Here is a 21,509-nt window from a genome sequence, read left to right as displayed (position 1 = left end):
GCTGCTAAAGGAACTGATGTCGCCATCAGAATGAAGCCTAAACACACAGGCCCCGATCGTCCTCCACCTCCTCGCCTTTGCATCAAACTGATCAATTTTCCAACATGAGTTGTAAATATGTAAATTTATGAATTGTAAAGAAATAGATATCCTGTTGTTACAACTCTCGGTCGATCTTCAAACGGTGCGGGTTCCGTGGCTGTGTGACTGGAAGAGTGTAAACGCACACACACCCGGACTCCTACACGGTCATTGGCCCAGAGCCTGCTCACCACCTCCAATCAAAACACACCCACCCTGCCATTGGCCCTAAGCCTGCTCACCACCTCCAATCCCCACACCCCCACCCTGCCATTGGTCCAGAGCCCGCTCACCTCCGCCAATCCACACACACCCACCCTACCATTGGCCCAGAGCCCGCTCACCTCCTCCAATCCACACACACCGCCACCCACCCTGCCATTGGCCCAGAGCCTGCTCACCTCCTCCAATCCACACACACCCACCCTACCATTGGTCCAGAGCCAGCTCACCACCTCCAATCCACACACACCGCCACCCACCCTGCCATTGGCCCAGAGCCCGCTCCACCTCCTCCAATCCACACACACTGCCACCCACCCTGCCATTGGCTCAGAGCCCGCTCCACCTCCTCCAATCCACACACACCGCCACCCACCCTGCCATTGGCCCAGAGCCTGCTCACCTCCTCCAATCCACACACACCCACCCTACCATTGGTCCAGAGCCAGCTCACCACCTCCAATCCACACACACCGCCACCCACCCTGCCATTGGCCCAGAGCCCGCTCCACCTCCTCCAATCCACACACACTGCCACCCACCCTGCCATTGGCTCAGAGCCCGCTCCACCTCCTCCAATCCACACACACCGCCACCCACCCTACCATTGGCCCAGAGCCCGCTCACCACCTCCAATCCATACACAGCACTGCTGCGCGACCACTGGCCACACGACACTATTCGAAGAATATCGGGTGACCCCTCAGCCTTCCCTTTTCTAGGGGAAAGAGCCCCAGCCTGTTCAGCCTTTCCCGATACGTATATCCTCTCATTCAGGTATCATCCTTCTGGATCGCTTTTGCACCTTCTCCGGTGATTCTATATCCTTTTTATAAATAGCAAAAACACATTAAGATGCTCCTTTCCTGTACACAGCCTTAGATAGAAAGTCCAGTGTATTTGTCTATTCATATTGGACTGTCGAGTGATGCTCTCTATCACTAGCACCGCAGAGGATCTCTGTTCACTGACCCAGTTACACAACCAACTGGATCTTCTAGCTGGAGTTTAAACTTTACCCCCGCACCGCATTCACTACGTATGTTCTTCACGCGTCTAGTAATTTCACCAAAACAACATTCCCCGTGGAATTAGATGATACATAAACAAGAGCTGAAGAAGGAACTCGAAATTGTGTACAGCCTTTCACATAGAAACATAGAAGATAGGAGCAGGAGTAGGCCATTCGGCCCCTCGAGCCTGCTCCGCCATTCAATGCGATCATGGCTGATCATCCAAACTCAGTACCCTGTCCCTGCTTTCTCCCCATATCCCTTGATCCCTTTAGCCTTAAGAAATATATCCAACTCCTTCTTGAATATATTTAATGAATTGGCCTCCACTGCCTTCTGTGGTAGAGAATTCCACAGGTTCACCACTCTCTGGGTGAAGAAATTCCTCCTCATTTCTGTCCTAAATGGCTTACCCCTTATCCTTAGACTGTGACCCCTGGTTCTGGACTCCCCCCGCCATCGGGAACATCCTTCCTGCATCCAGTCTGTCCAGTCCTGTTAGAATTTTGTAAGTTTCAATGAGATCCCCTCTCATTCTCCTAAACTCCAGCGAGTACAAGCCCAATCGACCCAATCTCTCCTCATACGTCATTCCTGCCATCCCAGGTATCAGTCTGGTGAATCTTCGCTGCACTCCTTCCATGGCAAGAACATCCTTCCTCAGATAAGGCGACCAAAACTGCACACAATACTCAAGGTGTGGTCTCACCAAGGCCCTGTACAACTGCAGCAAGACATCCTTGTTCCGGTGCTCGAACCCTCTCGCTACGAAGGCCAACATACCATTTGCCTTCTTAACCGCCTGCTGCACCTGCATGCTTACCTTCACGGAACTAACATTTATAATAAAGAGCCTTTCACCTCCGCGGGATGTCCCAAAGTGCTTCACGGCCAATGTATTGTTGAAGGGGTTCTGACGAAAGGTCCTCGACCTGAAACGTTAACTCTGTTTCTCTCTCCACAGATGCTGCCTGACCTGCTGAGTGTTTCCAGCATTTTCTGTTTTTATTTCACATTTCCAGCAGCCGCAGTATTTTGCTTTTGTGTTGAAGAGGCCACGGGATGGCCATGTGGTAAATGGGAAAAAAACACCACACGAGGGCAAGTCTTCCCATGCAAAAAGTGAAATACAAGTTTGATTTTCAAGGTCCCAAGTGGTATTTAAAGACAGCACGATACTCTTTAGGATAGCAGATTGATTGCTGGGTCAAGACAAAGGGTACATTTTCCAAGCGCCTTGAGATGTGCTTAATGCCAATACCAGGTGCTATATCAATGCAAGTTGTTATTGGATCTGTGTCAGGTTGTTGGAGCAGTGACACAGGAAAATCTAGGGGAGGGGGTGGAGAAAGGAACATGCGCCCATTTGGGGGGGGGGCGGGGCGGGTGCACGCCTGATTATCTATCTATTTTAAATGATAGACACAAAATCAGACGGGCTCCCTTTCGGGCGTGCACCCTTGCTCCTCGCTCAGTTTTCCTGTATTCGCAGGGCCCCAGCAGCCCCTTCTCTCCCCACTTGCCCCCCAGTTTAATGTTCTTAGAATCAAAGAATAGTGCAGCACAGAAGGAGGCCATTCAGCCCGTCGAGTCCCGCGCCGGCTCTTTCGAAGAGCAATCCAGTTAGTCCCACTCCTCCCGCCTCTTTCCCCACATCCCTGCAATTTTTTCTCCTCCAAGTATTGATCCAATTCCCTTTTGAAGGCTACTGTTGAATCTGTTTCCACCACCCTATCGGGCAGGTCCATGCCATTAGATACATTCCTCTATTCCAATGACTCTTGTGCAAGGAAGTTAAATACAGCTACTTCTAAATGCCGTCAGGTACAATTTTCTTTGCTGTCATGGGTCAAATTACAAACTGGAAATGCAATGTAGCAATTTATTTCCAGCACGATACGTGCAACATTCTGGTGCTGGTCCCACCAGCAGTTCTGTAAAGGTTTGAGTGTAGAGGTGAAGAACGCTGCCTCCGCAAGATCCTGCAAATCCACTGGCAGGATAGGCGCACCAACGTCAGTGTTCTTGCTCAGGCCAACATCCCCAGCATCGAAGCTTTGACCACGCTCGTTCAGCTCCGATGGACGGGTCACATTGTCCGCGTGCCCGATATGAGACTCCCAAAACAAGCGCTCTACTCAGAGCTCCGGCACGGCAAGAGAGCCCCAGGTGGGCAGAGGAAACGCTTCAAGGACACCCTTAAAGCCTCCTTGGAAAAAGTGTAACATCCTCATCCACACCTGGGAATCCCTGGCCCAAGGCAGCACAAAGTGGAGGAGAAGCATCTGGGAAGGCGCCGAACACCTCGAGTCTCTTCGCTGGGAGCAAGCGGAAGCCAAGCGCAGGCAGCGCAAGGAGCGCACATCAACCCAAGCACCCCACCCCCCCGCCCCTTCAACCACCGTCTGCCCCACCTGTGACAGAGACTGTAGGTCCCGCATTGGACTCATCAGCCACCTGAGAACTCATTTTTAATGTGGAAACAAGTCATCCTCGGTTCCCGAGGGACTGCCCAAGAAGGAGGAGGTCCCACTCGCAGTTGTGTAAAGGTTTGAGTGTAGAGGTGAAGAGATTCATCACGGTACATTCGGACTTAAATTAAGGAAGATCTATTCCTGTTCGCAGCTTGGAGAAAGGAATCAGTTTGTGCTGGAGAAAACACCTAATATTCTATCAAGAGAAAAGGAAATACTCAATACGTTCTGGAAGCGCTGTGTCTCTGGCTGTGTGGGTCCTCCGTGAGACAAGCCTGGGCAGTCTCGGTCTCGTTCTCGGCTGGGCACGGGTCCAAGGCACAAAACTGACCCTAGATTATCACTAATTGGTGCAACATCAGCAATCTCAGGAACCGCAGAATGTCTGCGCGGCAAGCTTCAAGACTGGTGGAGTAAGGGTTGTTTGGAATTCTCTGCCCCAGAGGGCTGTGGATGCTGAGTCGTTGAGTATATTCAAGGCTGAGATCGATAGATTTTTGGACTCTAGGGGAATCAAGGGATGTGGAGATCGGGCAGGAAAGTGGAGTTGAGGTCGATGATCAGCCATGATCTTATTGAATGGCGGAGCAGGCTCGAAAGGCCGTATGGTCGACTCCTGCTCCTAATTCTTATGTTCCTATGCGAGAATAGGGGAAAGCCTTATTGCTGCATCGAACCGTGCTGTACCTGACCCGGGAGTGCTCACCGCCAACACCACGTGCTCAAAGCAGAAAATGCCCCATCACCACCCCCAAACACTGCAATCGCTCGCCTTAATCAGCATAAAATTTATACCCACAAAAAAAGTGCGTCAACAAAAAATGCCCCCACAAGAAAAGTAGATTCACCGTGCGACGGGGTTTAAAAAAAAAAATTCTTTATCGAGTGCGCACACTAATTTCTTCTATGTTTATTAACCCATTTTTTGGGGCTCGTGACCCTCCAACGAAATGGCGGATGCTTACCAGTTTTAAAATGGACAATTCTGCACAAGGCAATTTTGTTACTGGACGACAACAACAACAACAACAAAAATGAGCCAATCACGGTACATCCTGAAGTGACACTTCTGAAGAAGCCATCTTGATGGACAGCTCATGGATTTCATGGAGTGGTTGAGGCGAATAGCACAGAGGCATTCAAGGGGAAGCTAGATAAGCACACGAGGGAGAAAGGAATAGAAGGATATGCTGATGGGGTAAGATGAAGAGGGGTGGGAGGAGGCTCGTGTGCAGCATAACAGCCTGCATGGACCAGTTGGGCCGAATGGCCTGTTTCTGTGCTGTAAATCCTATGTAAATTCTATGAATCCAGCTACGGAGTGTCCAATACTTCTGCAAGTCCTGAACCTCAAGCCAGAAAAACTGCTTTGACCCACAGGGCAGGTCACCATCGTCGATCTTTTCCTGAATGCAACAATTTCTTTTATTATGGGCCCTCCAAACCTCTGGAAGTTTCCTGGAGGCTCCCAATTCCTCCCTCAACCATTCAGCTTCCCGATGGCGATCTCCCAGGCTGCCTTTTGCATGGCCAATTTTTAAAAAAATACAAGCGTAGTACATAACATAAGTAGTAATCATTTAAATCTATCGAGCAGTATAGCTTTCAGTGAGATAAGGATAGCGAGGGAGATGCATGGAGAGAGGGGCGAGAGACAGTGAGTGAGTTAATTAAAAATATTAAAACACTAGATTCTACAATGATGGCATGTACCATTGCAAAAAGGAAGGGCGGCTGTATATAAAAAAATTTTTAGACTTACTGGAACATTAAAATTTGAGTAAAATAATAGAATAGCAGAGACAATAGTCCAATATTGATACAACATTAAAATGAGAGTGTGTTTGACAAATATACTAGAGATTGAGAGCAGACAGCGACAGGGCAGATGGCAAATGTCACAGAAATACACACACTATGATAATGACGCATTGTTAGACAAACCGTTATAGAACACTGACAAGAACGGATGAAATTGCATTTATAATGTGCCTCATCACATCCCTGGGATGGTCCAAATTGTTTAACAAGCAACGGATTACTTTTGAAGTGCAGTCACTGGAGTCGTGTCTCCTGGGCCAATATTTATCCCTCAACCAACATCGCTTACAAAAAAAAAACCAGGTTATCCGGTCATTATCACATTGCTGTTTGTGGGAGCTTGCTGTGTGCAAGTTGGCTGCCGCATTTCTTACGTTACAACAGTGACTACACATCAAAAAAAGTACTTCATTGGCTGTAAAGCACTTTGGGACGTCCAGAGGTCGTGAAAGACGCTGTATCATTGCAAATCTTTCTTTTATTGGAAATTCGGTCACACGATTCTCCAACCCTTAACTGAAAGTGTCGGCAGTCCCGCGCAACACACGCACCCCGGGATTTCCCACCTACACTGTTGCCGGGCAAGGCACCCCTCCAGAAACACAGTCAGGAAATTATCCCTCCAGTACTCGGAAAAGAGGGATAAGATGCATAAAATCTGACCTGTCTCACCTGCATAACTCACTAAACGACCTTGGTATCTGTAACAAGGGTCCTTTCCTTTGCCCATTGACCTCCAATGCATTTTAAATCTTACCGGAGAGAAACTACCAATTCAGATTTGATCGCATAAACTATGGACTGCTGAAGCTCAAAAATCTTTTACCAATTGGGATAATTTGTGTGATTGACCAGAAACTCAACTGGACCAGTCAGCGGCCACATGCCGCGGCTACAAGGGCAGGTCAGAGGCTGGTTATTCTGCGGCGAGTGGATCACCTTCAATTCAAATCGCTTTATTGGCATGATAAGGTACATCTTATGTTGCCAAAGCATCGAAAAACATTTATGGTTGAACACAAACGCAGATCTATTCATACAGTGTATAAACAGATATATTCCTGAGTGTATAAATATACATTCGTATAATTTGTATATACTCTTTTCTTAGGTTTACTGGTTGTCACCTTCTGATTCCACCACCTACAAGGCACAAGTCAGGCGTGTGATGGAATACTCTCCACTTGCCTGGACGGGTGCAGCTTACAACACTCAAGAACAAAGCAGTCCACTTGATCGGCAGTTCATCCACCATCTTAAACATCTACTCCCTCCGCCACGGCTGCACTGTGTACTATCTACAAGATGCACTGCAGCCAACTCACCAAGGCTTCTTCAACAGCATCTTCCAAACTCCACCACACAGAAGGACAAGGGCAGCAGGCGCACGGGAACACCATCACCTCCAAGTTCCCCTCAAAGTCACACACCATCCTGACTTTTGTTTTTAATTCATTCATGGGATGTGGGCGTCGCTGCCCATCCCTAATTGCCCTTGAGAAGGTGGTGGTGAGCCGCCTTCTTGAACCGCTGCAGTCCGTGTGGTGAAGGTACTCCCACAGTGCTGTTAGGGAGGGAGTTCCAGGATCTTGACCCAGTGACGATGAAGGATCGGTGATATACTTCCAAGTCAGGATGGTGTGTGGCTTGGAGGGGAACTTGAAGGTGGTGGTGTTCCCATGCGCCTGCTGCCCTTGTCCTTCTAGGTGGAAGAGGTTGCAGGTTTGGGAGGTGCTGCCGAAGAAGCCTTGGCGAGTTGCTGCAGTGCATCTTGTAGATGGTACACACTGCAGCCGCGGTGCGCCGGTGGTGGAGGGAGTGAATGTTTAAGGTGGTGGATGGGGTGCCAATCAAGTGGGCTGCTTTGCCCTGGATGGTGTCGAGCTTCTTGAGTGTTGTTGGAGCTGCACTCATCCAGGCAAGTGGAGAGTATCCCATCACACTCCTGACTTGTGCCTTGTAGATGGTGGACATGTAACACCGTTCCTTCATCGTCGCTGGGTCAAAATGCATGAATAAAAAAAAGTTGATGCATGGATTTCCATTTTAGCATTCACATTTCCCCACTCCCAGGATTACAGCATCTGGAGGACGAAACTCATTATCTAAACTATGCAAACACATTTGCAGTAGACTTTGTAAATACTTGATATAAATTCACTGTGAATTTTGATGCATCAGTTGACTTTAAATGGGCCTCACTGTTCTCTCTCACACACCATTAACTCAACTTGGATACACCATCTGAGGTTTCGATATTCACCGGGAAAAAAAAAACGGATAAAATAAATTTCAGAACAAGCGAGAACCGAAAGTGCCTCCCAGTTCCCACATTTTCCAAAACGGGAGGCTCAGGAATTAAAATCTCATTAATTTATTTTGATTACATTTTCTTTCCCTCCCTCGAGCCCCCTGGAGGGATTGTAGGGATTAAACATTCTGTATTACTGCAGATATGCCACAGAATACAGGCAGCTAAGCTAACCAAAGCCAACACTACTTGTCACCACATGATAAATTATTAGTGTGCCTCCAGACACCAGTAATCCCTGCTTGGGTGCTGAGGCTGCAAAGGCTTGTGGATCTTCTAGTTTGCTCTAAAACTGTTATTAACCCACGGCGCGGAAATTTCCAGAATCCAATTCTGCTTCCCCCATTTTAAAAATTCCTGTCAAATATATTCACCCGAGCTTGCGTACTAAAGGGTCGACAATTCAGGGTTCGAAGAAATTTGCGGACGGAGATATTAAAACATAATTGAGCTCCTTAAAGACAATGTTAGCAACCAGCCGACATTTTTCCACTCGGGTGAAATCGCGAGCAGGAGCAGCGAGCCTCCTGCCCGGTGCGACGTGGTATTGACCCCCCCCCCCCCCGCCATCCTTTCAGGGATCTGCCCGATTAAAGCTCCGTAAGTCAGAGAAATGCCACTGCTTCTGAGCTCATCCTTTGTTGGGAGGGGGGGGGGGGGTGCGTGCGGGACGGGAGCTAGCTATGTCGCTGCAGGATTTAAAGGACCGCTGCAGCTTAACGGGACAGGTGCACACACAGAGAAAAAAAAACTTTTTTCAGCACGGGCAAAAAAAAAAATTGTCTGCCAGGTGTGCAGGGGCCTCTTAGGTCCTCCCATGCAGCCGTGGAGGTGCTGCTCAACTAAGTCAGGCAGAGGATGGAGGCTGCGTGTGGCACAGAGTGGGTGGTGCAGGACGCCAAGGAGACGAGCAAAGGGGTAGTGGAAGGAGCTGCCCCAGGGCAACCTGGGGTAATATAGCTACCTCACACATGGCAATGCAGTGCACAAAGAAGTTTAATGACATAAGAGCATAATAAATAGGAGCAGGAGTAGGGTATACGGCCCCTCGAGCCTGCTCCGCTATTCAACAAGATCACGGCTGATCTTCTACCTCAACTCCACTTTCCTGCCCGATCCCCATATCCCTTGATTCCCCCTAGAGTCCAAAAATAAATCTATCTCAGTCTTGAATATTCTCATCGACTGAGCATCCACAGCTCTCTGGGGCAGAGAATTCCAAAGATTCACCACCCGCTGAGTGAAGAAATTTCTCATCATCTCAGTCCTAAATGGCCGTCCCCTTACCCTGAGACTGTCACCCCCTACTTCTGGACTCTCCAGCCAGGGAGGACATCCTCCCAGCATCTGGGTCAGTCAAGGTAAGCAGGCCAACCACACCTCCCAACAATGCACCTTCTAAGCACGTCTGCCACTTACAAAGGCCTTGCATTAGCGGTCAATAAATGACCTCACGTGGAGTATTGACTCCACGGTAATATCTTTACCTTTTCTAAATATACCTGAAGAAGCACCAGCGCAGTAGAGCGCGCGCACTGTCACACATTCACTCCCTTGCGGAGGTGTTCAGAGTAGAGAAGTGGAGAGTGAGCAAAGGGTGAGTGCACTGGGCGATACACAAGAGCATAGGGTCTTAACGGCACAGGAGGCGGCCATTCGGCCCTTCGAGTCCGTGCCGGCTCTCTGTAGAGCAATCCAGTCAGTCCCATTCCCCCGCTCTATCCCCGGAGCCCTGCAAGTTTATTTCCCTCAAGTGCCTATCCAGTCTCCCCTTGAAAACAGAGAGTGTCTCCGCTTCCACCACTTCCGTCGGCAGCGAGTTCCAGGTCCTCACCACTCGCTGCGTAAATGTTTTTTCCTCACATCCCTCCTGTATCTCTTGCCCAAAACCTTAAATCTGTGTCCCCTAGTCCTTGTACCATCAACTAGTGGGAACAGCCTTTCCCCGTCTAGCCTATCCAAACCCGTCATAATCTTGTACACCTCTATCAAATCACCCCTCAACCTCCTTTGCTCTAATGATAACAAATCCAGCTTCTCCAACCTGTCCTTGTAGCTAAGATCCCCCATCCTCGGAACCATTCTGGTAAATCTCCTCTGCACCCTCTCGAGGGCCTTCACATCCTTCCTAAAGTGTGGTGGCCAGGACTGGTCGCAATACTCCAGTTGTGGCCTAACCAGCGCTTTATAAAGGTTCAGCATAACGTCTCTACTTTTGTACTCAATACCTCTATTTATGAAGCCCAAGATCCCATATGCTTTGCTAACCGCTCTCTCAATATGTCCTGCCACCTTCAGGGACCTATGCACATTAACTCCCAGGTCCCTCTGTCCCTGCACACTCTTTAAAACTCTGCCATTAAGTGTATATTGCCTCTCCCTGTTCCTTCTGCCAAAATACATCACCTCACACTTCTCTGTATTAAATTCCATCTGCCCCTTGTCTGCCAATTCTGCTAGCCTTTCTATGTCCTGTTGCCGTCGATTGGTATCATCCACACTGTTTGCTACACCCCCAAGTTTCCACATCATCGGCAAATTTAGAAATTCTACTCTGTATTCCATGAGTGAGTGGCAGCTGCTGGCGTCACACTCGGAAGATATTGCTGACTAGATGGTCAGGACATGTCGCCCATTGACGGAACAGCGTTGGGGATCCACATCTAGTTGGTCCTGCTTGTGAAAGAAGGAATGCTTGCCGAGTATCGAGCGGACGTGCAGGCACTGCCTGCTGTGTCGGACAATGCGCTGTAGAAGGCAGATCGAGTGGAAGACCAGCATTGCAGTTCACCATGGAGGGTGCACCCAGCTCCAGACACATGCACAGCGAGCCCCTACCCCCAACACCCCCACTACAGGGGCACTGCAGGTAGCCTAAGTTTTTTCCCCCCCCCCCCATGGGATGTTCAGCCGCCATGTTCAGACCCAGTGAGCCAGCTCTTCCCGTCTCGAAAGGATTGCGCTGGCTTGCACAGAATTTCACCGATCTCACTGATACGATCAGGTGTGCTTTCCGGCAGATCAGTGGCCAGGTGGAGGCAGTGCCGAGTTGGAACAGAGGAACATCAGCAACAGGAGTCGGCCCATTCAGCCCCTCGGGCCTGCTCCGCCATTCAATCAGATCACGGCGGATTTGCACCACACTACCATTTTCCGACCGTTGCTCCTCATCACCGGATACCCTTATCTATCTAAAATCTATCTATCGCAGTCCTGAAATCTCCAATTGTCCCTGCATTCACAGCCTTTTGGGGAAGAGAGAATTCCAGATTTCTACCAGCTTTTATGTGGGAATTTTTTTTTCACGATTTCTCTCCTGAACGGCCTAGCTCTAATTTTAAGATTATGCCCCCTTGTTCTTGATTCCCCCACCAGAGGAAGCAGTTTCTCCGTATCTACACGACCGAATCCTTTTAACATGTGAAACCCCTCAATCAGATCACCCTTCAATCTCCTAAACTCAAAGGAATACAAGCTAAGTTTATGCAACCTGTCCTATATAATTTAACCCACGAAACCGGCACAGGCACGACGGGCCGAATGGCCTCCTTCTGTGCTGTGAGATTCTATGATTCCATGAGACCTGTAGAATGGTAGGAATGGTCATGCACGATGGCGCATCTCGGGATGGCAGGACATGTGAGCCCTCCAGCAGGCCCTCTCCAACACCTGCACAAGTGGGCCAAAGGAAAGAAGGAAGGGCCAGGGTTGCTCCCTCCAGCAGCTCAGTAGGGGTGCGAGAGAAGGCCACCTCAGTCCCAAGAGGTTTCCCCTACTGGAATGAAGCAACCAGTCTCCCTCACGCATCTCTGCTGCTCAGGCAACACCTCGGAGACACACGAGGTTGGGTTTACAATACCACAAGTCCCACACTGGCATCAAGGGGCAGCACAAAAGAAGCCCTCAGCATGGGTTTACATTTAAAACTGTAGTTGCGCGAAATTTGTTGTGTGTACAGACATTGTTCACCACAGGATTTGGAAGTCCTTTTCTTCAGCTGGCACTAATTGTCTACCAAGTTGAGGTATGGCCACCTCAGTCTACCGATGTAGCCCCCATCGGGTGGGCACAGGGCACCTCTTGTGCAGCCATGCCTGCTCGGCATCCTTCCGTTTGCTCTTATCCACTTCTTCCAAACCCATTCAGATTGGGGGGGGGGGGATTCCCATTGGGAAATGATGGAATGGGGGTGGGGAAAATTGCAGCAATGGCAGAAAGGCTCCAGAGGAGCCAAGTGCCAACAGGAAAAAGAAACACTCAAGAAATGGCAGTAATACACTAGCCACTGCATTGCTGCGCCCTTTCCGTGGCCTTCTGTATATTTACCCTAGTGTTCTTTTAACTCTGCCGAGCAACGCTGGTTGCCCATTTCACATCTGATGGCCGGTCCTTCGCAATGGCAGGAAATGGCGTGCAGGATGTCGCTGCTTCCAAATAAATACTTTAAATCACTTTTCTTACAGTCAGAATCAGGGGAATTTATAATGGGAAACAAGGAAATGGCAGACCAACTAAATACATACTTTGGTTCTGTCTTCACAAAGGAGGACACAAATAACCTCCCAGAGATGTCGGGGAACATAGGGTCTAATGAGAGGGAGGAACTGAAAGAAATCAGTATTTGTAGGGAAATGGTGTTAGGAAAATTGATGGGACTGAAGGCTGATAAATCCCCAGGGCCTGATGGTCTACATCCCAGGGTACTTAAGGAAGTGGCCCTAGTAATAGTAGATGCATTGCTGGTCATCTTCCAGAACTCGATAGACTCTGGAACGGTACCCATGGATTGGAGGGTAGCTAATGTTACCCCACTATTCAAAAAAGGTGGTAGAGAAAAAGCGGGGAATTATAGACCAGTAAGCCTGACATCGGTAGTGGGGAAAATGCTGGAGTCTATTATAAAAGATGTAATAGCAGAGCACTTGGAAAGCAGTGACAGGATCAGACAAAGTCAACATGGATTTACAAAAGGTAAATCATGCTTGACTAATCTACTGGAATTTTTTGAGGATGTAACTGGTAAAATAGATAAGGGACAACCAGTGGATGTGGTGTATTTGGACTTCCAGAAGGCTTTCGATAAGGTCCCACATAAGAGATTAGCATGCAAAATTAAGGCACATGGGATTGGGGGCAAGGTATTGACTTGGATAGAGAACTGGTTGGCGGACAGAAAGCAAAGAGTTGGAATAAACGGGTTGTTTTCCGAGTGGCAGGCAGTGACTAGTGGGGTACCGCAAGGACTGGTCCTAGGACCCCAGCTGTTCACAATATATATTAATGATCTGGACGAGGGAATTGGATGTAATATCTCCAAATTTGCAGATGACACAAAGCTTGGGGGAGGGTAAGCTGTGAGGAGGATGTCGTGAAACTCCAGTACGATTTGGACAGGTTGGGTGATTGGGCAGAAACATGGCAAATGCACTATAATGTGGATAAATGTGAGGTTATCCACTTTGGTGGCAAAAACAGGAAGGCAGATTATTATTTGAATGGCAATAGATTGGGAGAAGGGGAAGTGCAGAGAGACCTGGGTGTTATTGTGCACCAGTCGCTGAAGGTAAGCATGCAGGTGCAGCAGGCGGTTAAGGCGGCAAATGGTATGCTGGCCTTCGTAGCAAGAGGGTTCGAGTACAGGAACAAGGATGTCTTGCTACAGTTGTACAGGGCCTTGGTGAGACCACACCTTGAGTATTGTGTGCAGTTTTGGTCGCCTTACCTGAGGAAGGACGTTCTTGCCATGGAGGGAGTGCAGCGAAGATTCACCAGGCTGATACCTGGGATGGCAGGAATGACGTATGAGGAGAGATTGTGTCGATTGGGCTTATACTCACTGGAGTTTAGAAGAATGAGAGGGGATCTCATCGAAACCTATAAAATTCTGTCAGGTCTGGACAGACTAGATGCAGGAAGAATGTTTCGGATGGCCGGGGAGTCCAGAACCAGGGGTCATTGTCTAAGGATAAGGGGTAAGCCATTTAGGACTGAAATGAGGAGGAACTTCTTCACCCAGAGAGTGGTGAACCTGTGGAATTCTCTGTCACAGAGGGCGGTGGAGGCCAGTTCATTAAATATATTCAAGAAAGAGTTGGATATATTTCTTAAGGCTAAAGGGATCAAGGGATATGGGGAGAAGGCAGGGACAGGGTACTGAATTTGGATGATCAGCCATGATCTCATTGAATGGCGGAGCAGGCTCGAGGGGCCGAATGGCCTACTTCTGCTCCTATCTTCTATGTTTCTATGTCTATGTTTCTATGCACGGGGGGGGCAGGCGTTTTTGCCCAGCCCCCCTGGAGCGAGCAGCGGAAAACACGGTGGCATCATTGCCCGCCCGAGCACCAGCCCAAAAGCCAGGCCGACTCCCACACAAGCTAGGCCGCAGTCCAGCCAACTCCTTTCCCTCAGACATAGTCATTACATCAACCTACTTTGCACAGTCCACATTCCTCCCAAGTGTTTCTACAGTATTCCTGAACTAGCGTTGTGGTGCATTGCATTATGTTTGGTTATAAAGAACCAATGAGCAGTGCTAAGTGGAGAAACAGAGCAGGCAGTGTGGCACCGAGCGATGCAGACTAGGAGGGTCGCAGGTCGTGTCTCTCGCTATGGTTGCAGTGTGGATACAGTTGATTCAGTGATCTTGCGGTATGAATCAACCAAACTTTCGCCAGGGTTCTCGCTTATACATAATAGCCTTTCATGGATAGAAACATAGAAGATAGGAGCAGGAGTAGGCCATTCGGCCCCTCGAGCCCGCTCCGCCACTTAATGAGATCATGGCTGATCATCCAAATTCAGTACCCTGTCCCTGCTTTCTCCCCATATCCCTTGATCTCTTTAGCCTCAAGAAATATATCCAACTCCTTCTTGAGTATATTTAATGAATTGGCCTCAACTGCCCTGTGTGGCAGAGAATTCCACAGGTTCACCACTCTCTGGGTGAAGAAATTCCTCCTCATCTCAGTCCTAAATGGCTTACCCCTTATCTTTAGACTGTGACCCCTGGTTCTGGACTCCCCCACTATCGGGAACATCATTCCTGCATCTAGTCTAGTCCTGTTAGAGTTTTATAAGTTTCAACGAGATCCCCGCTCATTTTTCTAAACTCTAGCAAATATAAGCCTAATCGACCCAATCTCTCCTCGTACGTCATTCCTGCCATCCCAGGTATCAGTCTGGTGAACCTTCGCTGCACTCTCTCCATGGCAAGAATTTCCTTCCTCAGATAAGACGACCAAAACTGCACACAATACTCAAGGTGTGGTCTCACCAAGGCCCTGTACAACTGCAGCAAGACATCCCTGTTCCTGTACTCAAATCCTCTCGCTATGAAGGCCAACATACCATTTGCCTTCTTAACCACCTGCTGCACCTGCATGCTTACCTTCAGCAACTGGTGCACAAGGACACCCAGGTCTCGTTGCACTTCCCCTTTTCCCAATCTATTGCCGTTCAGATAATAATCTGTCTTCCTGTTTTTGCCACCGATGTGGATAACTTCGCATTTATCCACATTATAGTGCATTTGCCATGTTTCTGCCCAATCACCCAACCTGTCCAAATCGTACTAGCAACAGCAACTTGCATTATCTACAATGCCTTTAACGTAGTGAATCGTCCCAAGGCGCTTCACAGGAGCGTTATCAGGTCAAATGTGACACCGAGCCCCAGAGAGAGATATCAGGACAGGTGACCAAAAGCTTGGTCAAAGAGGTTGGTTTTAAGGATTATCTCAAAGGAGAGACAGAGAGAGAGGTGGAAAGGTTTAGCGAGGGATTTCCAGAGCTTGGGGCCTAGACAACTGAAGGCACGGCCGCCAATGGTGGGGCGATGGAAATTGGGGATGCGCAAGAGGCCAGAATTGGAGGAACGCTGATATCTCGGAGGGTTGGAGCAGCTGAGGGCAGAACTGGTCTCAGCTGTTACTGTCAAAAACCCTTCATGAGTTGTTATGATGATCTGGAATGCGCTGCCTGAAAGGGCGGTGGAAGCAGATTCAACAGCAACTTTCAAAAGGGAATTGGACGTATACTTGAAAACAAAACATTTGCAAGGCTGTGGGGAAAGAGTGGGATTAATTGGATAGATCTTTCAAAGAGCCGGCACAGGCACGATGGGCCAAATGGCCTCCTTCTGTATGATTTTATGATTCTATCGGAGGATTAGCCACTCGAGTGAGATACCAGCTGCCTGCCCACGGTACACGTTTCTGTTTCCAAAAGAGGAAACCGGGAGTGAGTTTGAAGACGTCAGAAAGAATCTACAAATATTTAATAACCATCAGTTAGACAAACCAGCACCCTTGTGAAAATAGATCACCCAGATATTTTCATTAATAATAGAAAACCCATAAACCCTTCCCTGTCGACTCTGATAAATTTTAATTATGCAAATAAGATTAACGTCAAGTAAAATTAGGCCAACCAAATGAGACAATATTCTTTTTCCCAATGCGTCAAAAGTTTTTGCAAAAGTAAGATTTGAATATTCTATTCATAATGATCAGAGTAGATAACACACGATAAATTCTACTGCTTCATTTCAAACTGCGCCTGCAAATTAAGTTAATTAGAAAGTAACTTCCAAACCTCATACAGCTTGTCTGTGAAGGCAAACTAAAAGCCGAATAATAATTTCAATAAAGTATACTCATCAAGCCTGGTTTCTATACAGAAGCTGATTAGACAGATTTCCATTTAAAATTGAAATGTCGCAATCAGTATCAGCAGAACTTAGCTGCGAGTCTCGGGTGGATTAATGGTAAAAGCAAAGATTGGAAGGCTGGAAATCGATCTTGAGTACTGAACATTAATTCAATAGCGCTTGTAAAATGTACAACCAAGGTAATCAAAATGGCAAAGCACCGTCAATCAATGCAACGTCCCAGCAACAGTCAAAGGACAAACTTGGATTTATACATTCCTGCATCTCACAGAAATAAGCCAAACCACGTCACACACAACGATTGCCTTTGAGGCTGCATTTACATTATACGGGAAACTCTTTGATATCCGGCACCGACGGGACCGGGATGGTGCCGGTTGATCAAAAATTCCGGATGACGGAGAGGGTTATCTACCGAGGCTATTTTTAACAAACAGAAATTTAAAAAAATCAAGAAATGTGCAGTATACAGTAATTGGGTACTCACCTACAGAATGTTGTGTTAAATGGATGGTGGAAGTTGCTTGATTAAGTACAGTACTGCCAGTTGAGGGTAATCCATAACTCTTTAATTACTTAACAGTAAAACAAAACTTATACAGTAAACGACTGTATACAGCGCGGGAGTCAGACTCCTGTTATTGAGGTGTTCGGACTTCCGACAGCGCAAAGAGGCCGAGTAGTGGCAGTTTGGAGAACTACCCCCACTGACTAACTCGGCCACCGCGGAGACTCTGACTCGGCAACATTTCCGGTTATTGAGGTGTTGTTTTCGGAGTATGAATTTTGCCGGTTAATAGAGAATTCCGGATATTTAGGTGCCGTTTAAACGAGAGTTTCCTGTACAATAGTGTCCGTTCCATCTTAAAACTGCAGTGTAAATCTGGAGCATGGGCCTGGCATGACTCTGGGACGCAGAACAATAAGAGTAAGAGGTGACTTGATTGAAACATATAAGATCCTGAGGGGTCTTGATGTGGTGGATGTGGAGAGGATGTTTCCTCTTGTGGGAGAATCTAGAACTAGGGGTCACTGTTTAAGAATAAGACAGAAATGACGAGAATTTTTTTCCTCAGAGGGTCGTGATTCTTTGGAACTCTCTTCCTCAGAGGGCAGTGGAAGCAGAGTCTTTGAATATTTTTAAGGCAGAGGTAGATAGATTCTTGATAAGCAAGGGGGTGAAAGGTTATCGAGGGTAGGCGGGAATGTGGAGCAATCAGATCAGCCACGATCTTATGGAATGGCGGAGCAGACTCGAGGGGCCGAGTGGCCTACTCCTGCTCCTAATTCGAATGTATAAAGGCTCCTTGGAGGAGGGCGTCTCGCACTGCTTCACTCCACAATGCTTGGCCCTTCACTCTGGATTTACACTATGCATGGTGATTTTACGGTAGTGCAGAGCCAGTGGTATATCTTGGCGCTGTCTTCAAAGCAGTGCCTACGTTGTGACTGCGGCAACTGCCTGTGAAGTTTGTTTAATGGTGTGCGATAGAGCGTACTGTGCGCTGACTGGAAGCTTAGCAGCACTCGATAGGAATGGTGCAAGTCAGACATTGCCAGCAGGTATCATTCCATAAAAAGGGAGAAAAAGCCAGTGGGTTAGGCCATTGGGTTGTAAGAAACAAAGAATGCATGCATTGTCCTAAATATATTAATGAGGGAAAATAGTAGTGGGCTGGTCAACTGGTAATAGAGATGAGCACTTAAATTAAGTACACTACAGCTAATACTATAATGGTTTTCACTTTCCATTTCCTTCTATTTGTAGATCAATTGTCCCCACGTGTCCTTCCCGAACCAAAGCCTTTTGCCAGTCTTGAGTTATAAGCTGCTTTAGGACCGCCCACTAATAGCCGTCAATGCGACGCGCAATTCAAGTGGCCAAAGTCGGCTGCCCGTGTCCTAATTCGTACCAAGCCTCGTTCACCCATGACCCCTGTGCTTGCTGACCTACATTGGCTCCCGGTTAAGCAATGCCTCGATTTTAAAATTCTCATCCTTGTTTTCAAATCCCTCCATGGCCTCACCCCTCCCTATCTCTAATCTCCCTCAGCACCACCCCCCCAACCTCCTCGAGATATCTGCGCTCCTCTAATTCTGCCCTCTTGCACATCCCTGATTATAATCGCTCAATCATTGGTGGTCGTGCCTTCTGTTGGCTAGGCCCTAAGCTCTGAAATTCCCTGCCTAAACCTCTCCACCTCTCTGTCCTCCTTTAAGACGCGCCTTAAAACCTACCTTTTTGACCAAGCTTTTGGTCACCTGCCCTAATTTCTCCTTATATAAAGAACATAAGAAATAGGAGCAGGAGTCGGCCATTTGGCCCTTCGAGCCTGCTCCGCCATTCAATGAGATCATGGTTGATCTTCGATCTCATCTCCACTTTCCTGCACTATCCCCATATCCCTTGATTCCCTTAATATTCCAAAATCTATCGACCTCTGTCTTGAATATACTCAACGACTGAGCCTCCACAGCCCTCTGGGGTAGAGAATTCCAAAGATTCACAACCCTCTGAGTAAAAAAATTTCTCTTCATCTCAGTCCTAAATGGCCGACCCCTTATTCAGAGACTGTGACCCCTGGTTCTAGACTCCCCAGCCAGGGAAAACATCCTCCCTGCATCTACCCTGTCAAGCCCTGTAAGAATTTTGTATGTTTCAATGAGATCACCTCTCATTCTTCTAAACTCCAGAGAATATAGGCCTAGTCTACTCAATCCATTGTGTGGCTCGGTGTCAAATCTTTTGACTTTTAACACTCCTGTGAAGTGCCTTGGGACATTTTACTACAAGTTGTTGTTGTTGTTGGTCCGTTTCTCCCCTTCACTAACCTTGGGCTGACCCATCTAGCCCAGCGAGAACGGAAGACTGTCTGAAGGGCAATTAAAACGTTTGACTAGTAGTTTGTCGAGGCAGCTGGAGTGCCAGAATTCTCCTTACCGTGTACAGCTCATTGAGAACCTTCATTAAATCCTCGTGCAGCTGGAACCCGATCTCCTTGCTCTGCAATAAAGAAAAACACATTTTTCAACTCAGGTTGCTGAATACACACGAGGTCACTTCGCAGTAAATTGGACCGTTAGTATCTGCTACTTTACCAATGCAAATGAAGACCAACTAAAAGGTAAATACTTCAGAGTTTTAAAAAAATCATAAAATCAGGAAATATTATGTAATCACATATTACGATGGGGTCGATTTTAACTCAGGTGTGGGGAATTGTCGGGTTCCCCGAATTTGGTGTTTCCCACATGAATCTAAATGGGTCTGTGAGATTGATGCAATTTTAAACTCAATTGGCCAATTGATTTCCAACGTGTGGGAACCCTTGGCAATTGAGTATTTCCAGTCAGAAAGGCGCAGAATATGACATCATCATTGCTGCTGCTTTTAGGGCCCACAGCAAGCCTTGCTTCTTCTGTAGGCTTCCAAACTTCACCATTGAGATGGCACAGGAGCCTGCAGGAGCAACGGCCAGCGGGAGGGCAAGAGCTGCCCCCAAATTTGATGAGGCTTCACTCCAGGCATTGCTGGATGGTGCAAGGGCCCAGAGGGAGGTCCTGTTCCCTTCAGGGAGAAAGAGGCCTCCCAGTCAGACCAAGGCTGTGTGGCTACAGGTGGCTGGGGAAGTCAACTCCTTGGGGCTCACACGGCGCACCTGGATGCAGTGCAGGAAAAGATTCCATGACCTTCATCGCACTGGAAAAGTAAGTACTGTATGAAGTTTCCATCACCCTCAATCTGATCCCCATTGCCTTTCCTCACCAGCACTCAGCTTTAGCAATTCTCTTCCTTCACATCCCACTAGGCACTCACATCCATGCACCCTTACCCATTCCCTCTCTCTCGATGCTCACATTCACATAACTATTCCACCATGCAGCCCTCACACTCCCTCTCACTCTGATGCTTTGAACACAACTGACAACACACAGAGAAGGCCCTTGGTCTTGCAACCTCACTCCATCTTTGTCTCCTTCTAAGTAGCTATGCTATGCAATCTCTGCACTCACTCCTTCATTCTCACTCAACCTCCACTTGTCTCCCTCATTGCAGGAAAAGAGAGCTCACAACAGGAGAGAGCGAGCCAAGACAGGAGGGGGGCCGCCCTCATTAGCCCAGCTCACCCCCTGGGAGGAAGGCGTACTGGAGATTGACGGGGCTGACCGAGATGTGGACGTTGGGGAAGGACAGGCAGAAGCATCCCCGCAAGCTGGTGACAGAATAGTTTTCCATCTCTCTCATTGGCATTGCATGAGTCGCTGATAATGATTCTGAAGCTACATCATATGGACTTATGATCATCTGCAAAATGCAATGTGCATGTAACCTTGGCATCACATCTCTAACTTTTTCCTTGATTCCCCCACAGGACCATCGAGAGCCCCCGTGCCCACTGTGCAGGAGGAAGAGCCTGAGATTCCAGACTCCTTAGAGGAACCTGCAACCTCTGAGGGCGCAGCGTCGGCAGAAATAAGTGCACCCAGCACCAGCGCAGACACTCACACCTCGGGGGGACCTTCTGGACATAGAGTAGAGTTGTCACCTGGTGTATCACAGCTCACAAGTGAGCATCAGCAGATTGTGGAGACGGACAGCAGTGGAGAGTCCTCGTTGGAGGGCGCAGGACTCTGCCAGCTCAGCTCAGCTGCATGTCGACCCTCTGCCTCTGGGTCCATCCGTAAGATCAGAGGTGATGGAACTCCAGGCACAGATGCAGGAGTCTCTGGCAGGTTTTGTCTCTAGGGTCACTGCAAGTGTGGAGTGAATAGAGGAGTCCATAGCGAACATGAGCAGAGTCTTTGTGGAATCATTGGCGCATGAACGCATCAACACGGAAAGGATGGCTACCTACGTGGAAATGATTGCTGCCTCCGTGGTAAGGCTGGCTACGGTAGAGGAGGAGGGCTACGGCC

At 48.2% G+C, this 21,509-nt stretch overlaps 1 protein-coding gene across 6 annotated transcripts in view; it reads right to left on the bottom strand.

The window, feature by feature from the left end:
* Positions 1–21,509, bottom strand: part of srgap1a (SLIT-ROBO Rho GTPase activating protein 1a) — a 290,700-nt gene that overhangs the window by 101,490 nt on the left and 167,701 nt on the right. For all 6 annotated transcript variants that reach the window (XM_086009434.1, XM_086009429.1, XM_086009435.1 and 3 more), the window contains exon 4: positions 19,534–19,596. In XM_086009434.1, coding sequence (XP_085865560.1) covers positions 19,534–19,596 — 63 coding nt within the window. The remainder of the gene's footprint in view (positions 1–19,533; positions 19,597–21,509) is intronic.

This window comes from Somniosus microcephalus, chromosome 16 (assembly GCF_052327205.1).
Source record: "Somniosus microcephalus isolate GS21.2 chromosome 16, FLI_Smic_1.0, whole genome shotgun sequence".
Lineage (NCBI taxonomy): Eukaryota > Metazoa > Chordata > Chondrichthyes > Squaliformes > Somniosidae > Somniosus > Somniosus microcephalus.
Note: the sequence above shows the minus strand (reverse complement) of the source record. Positions and strands in the feature narration are given on the sequence as shown.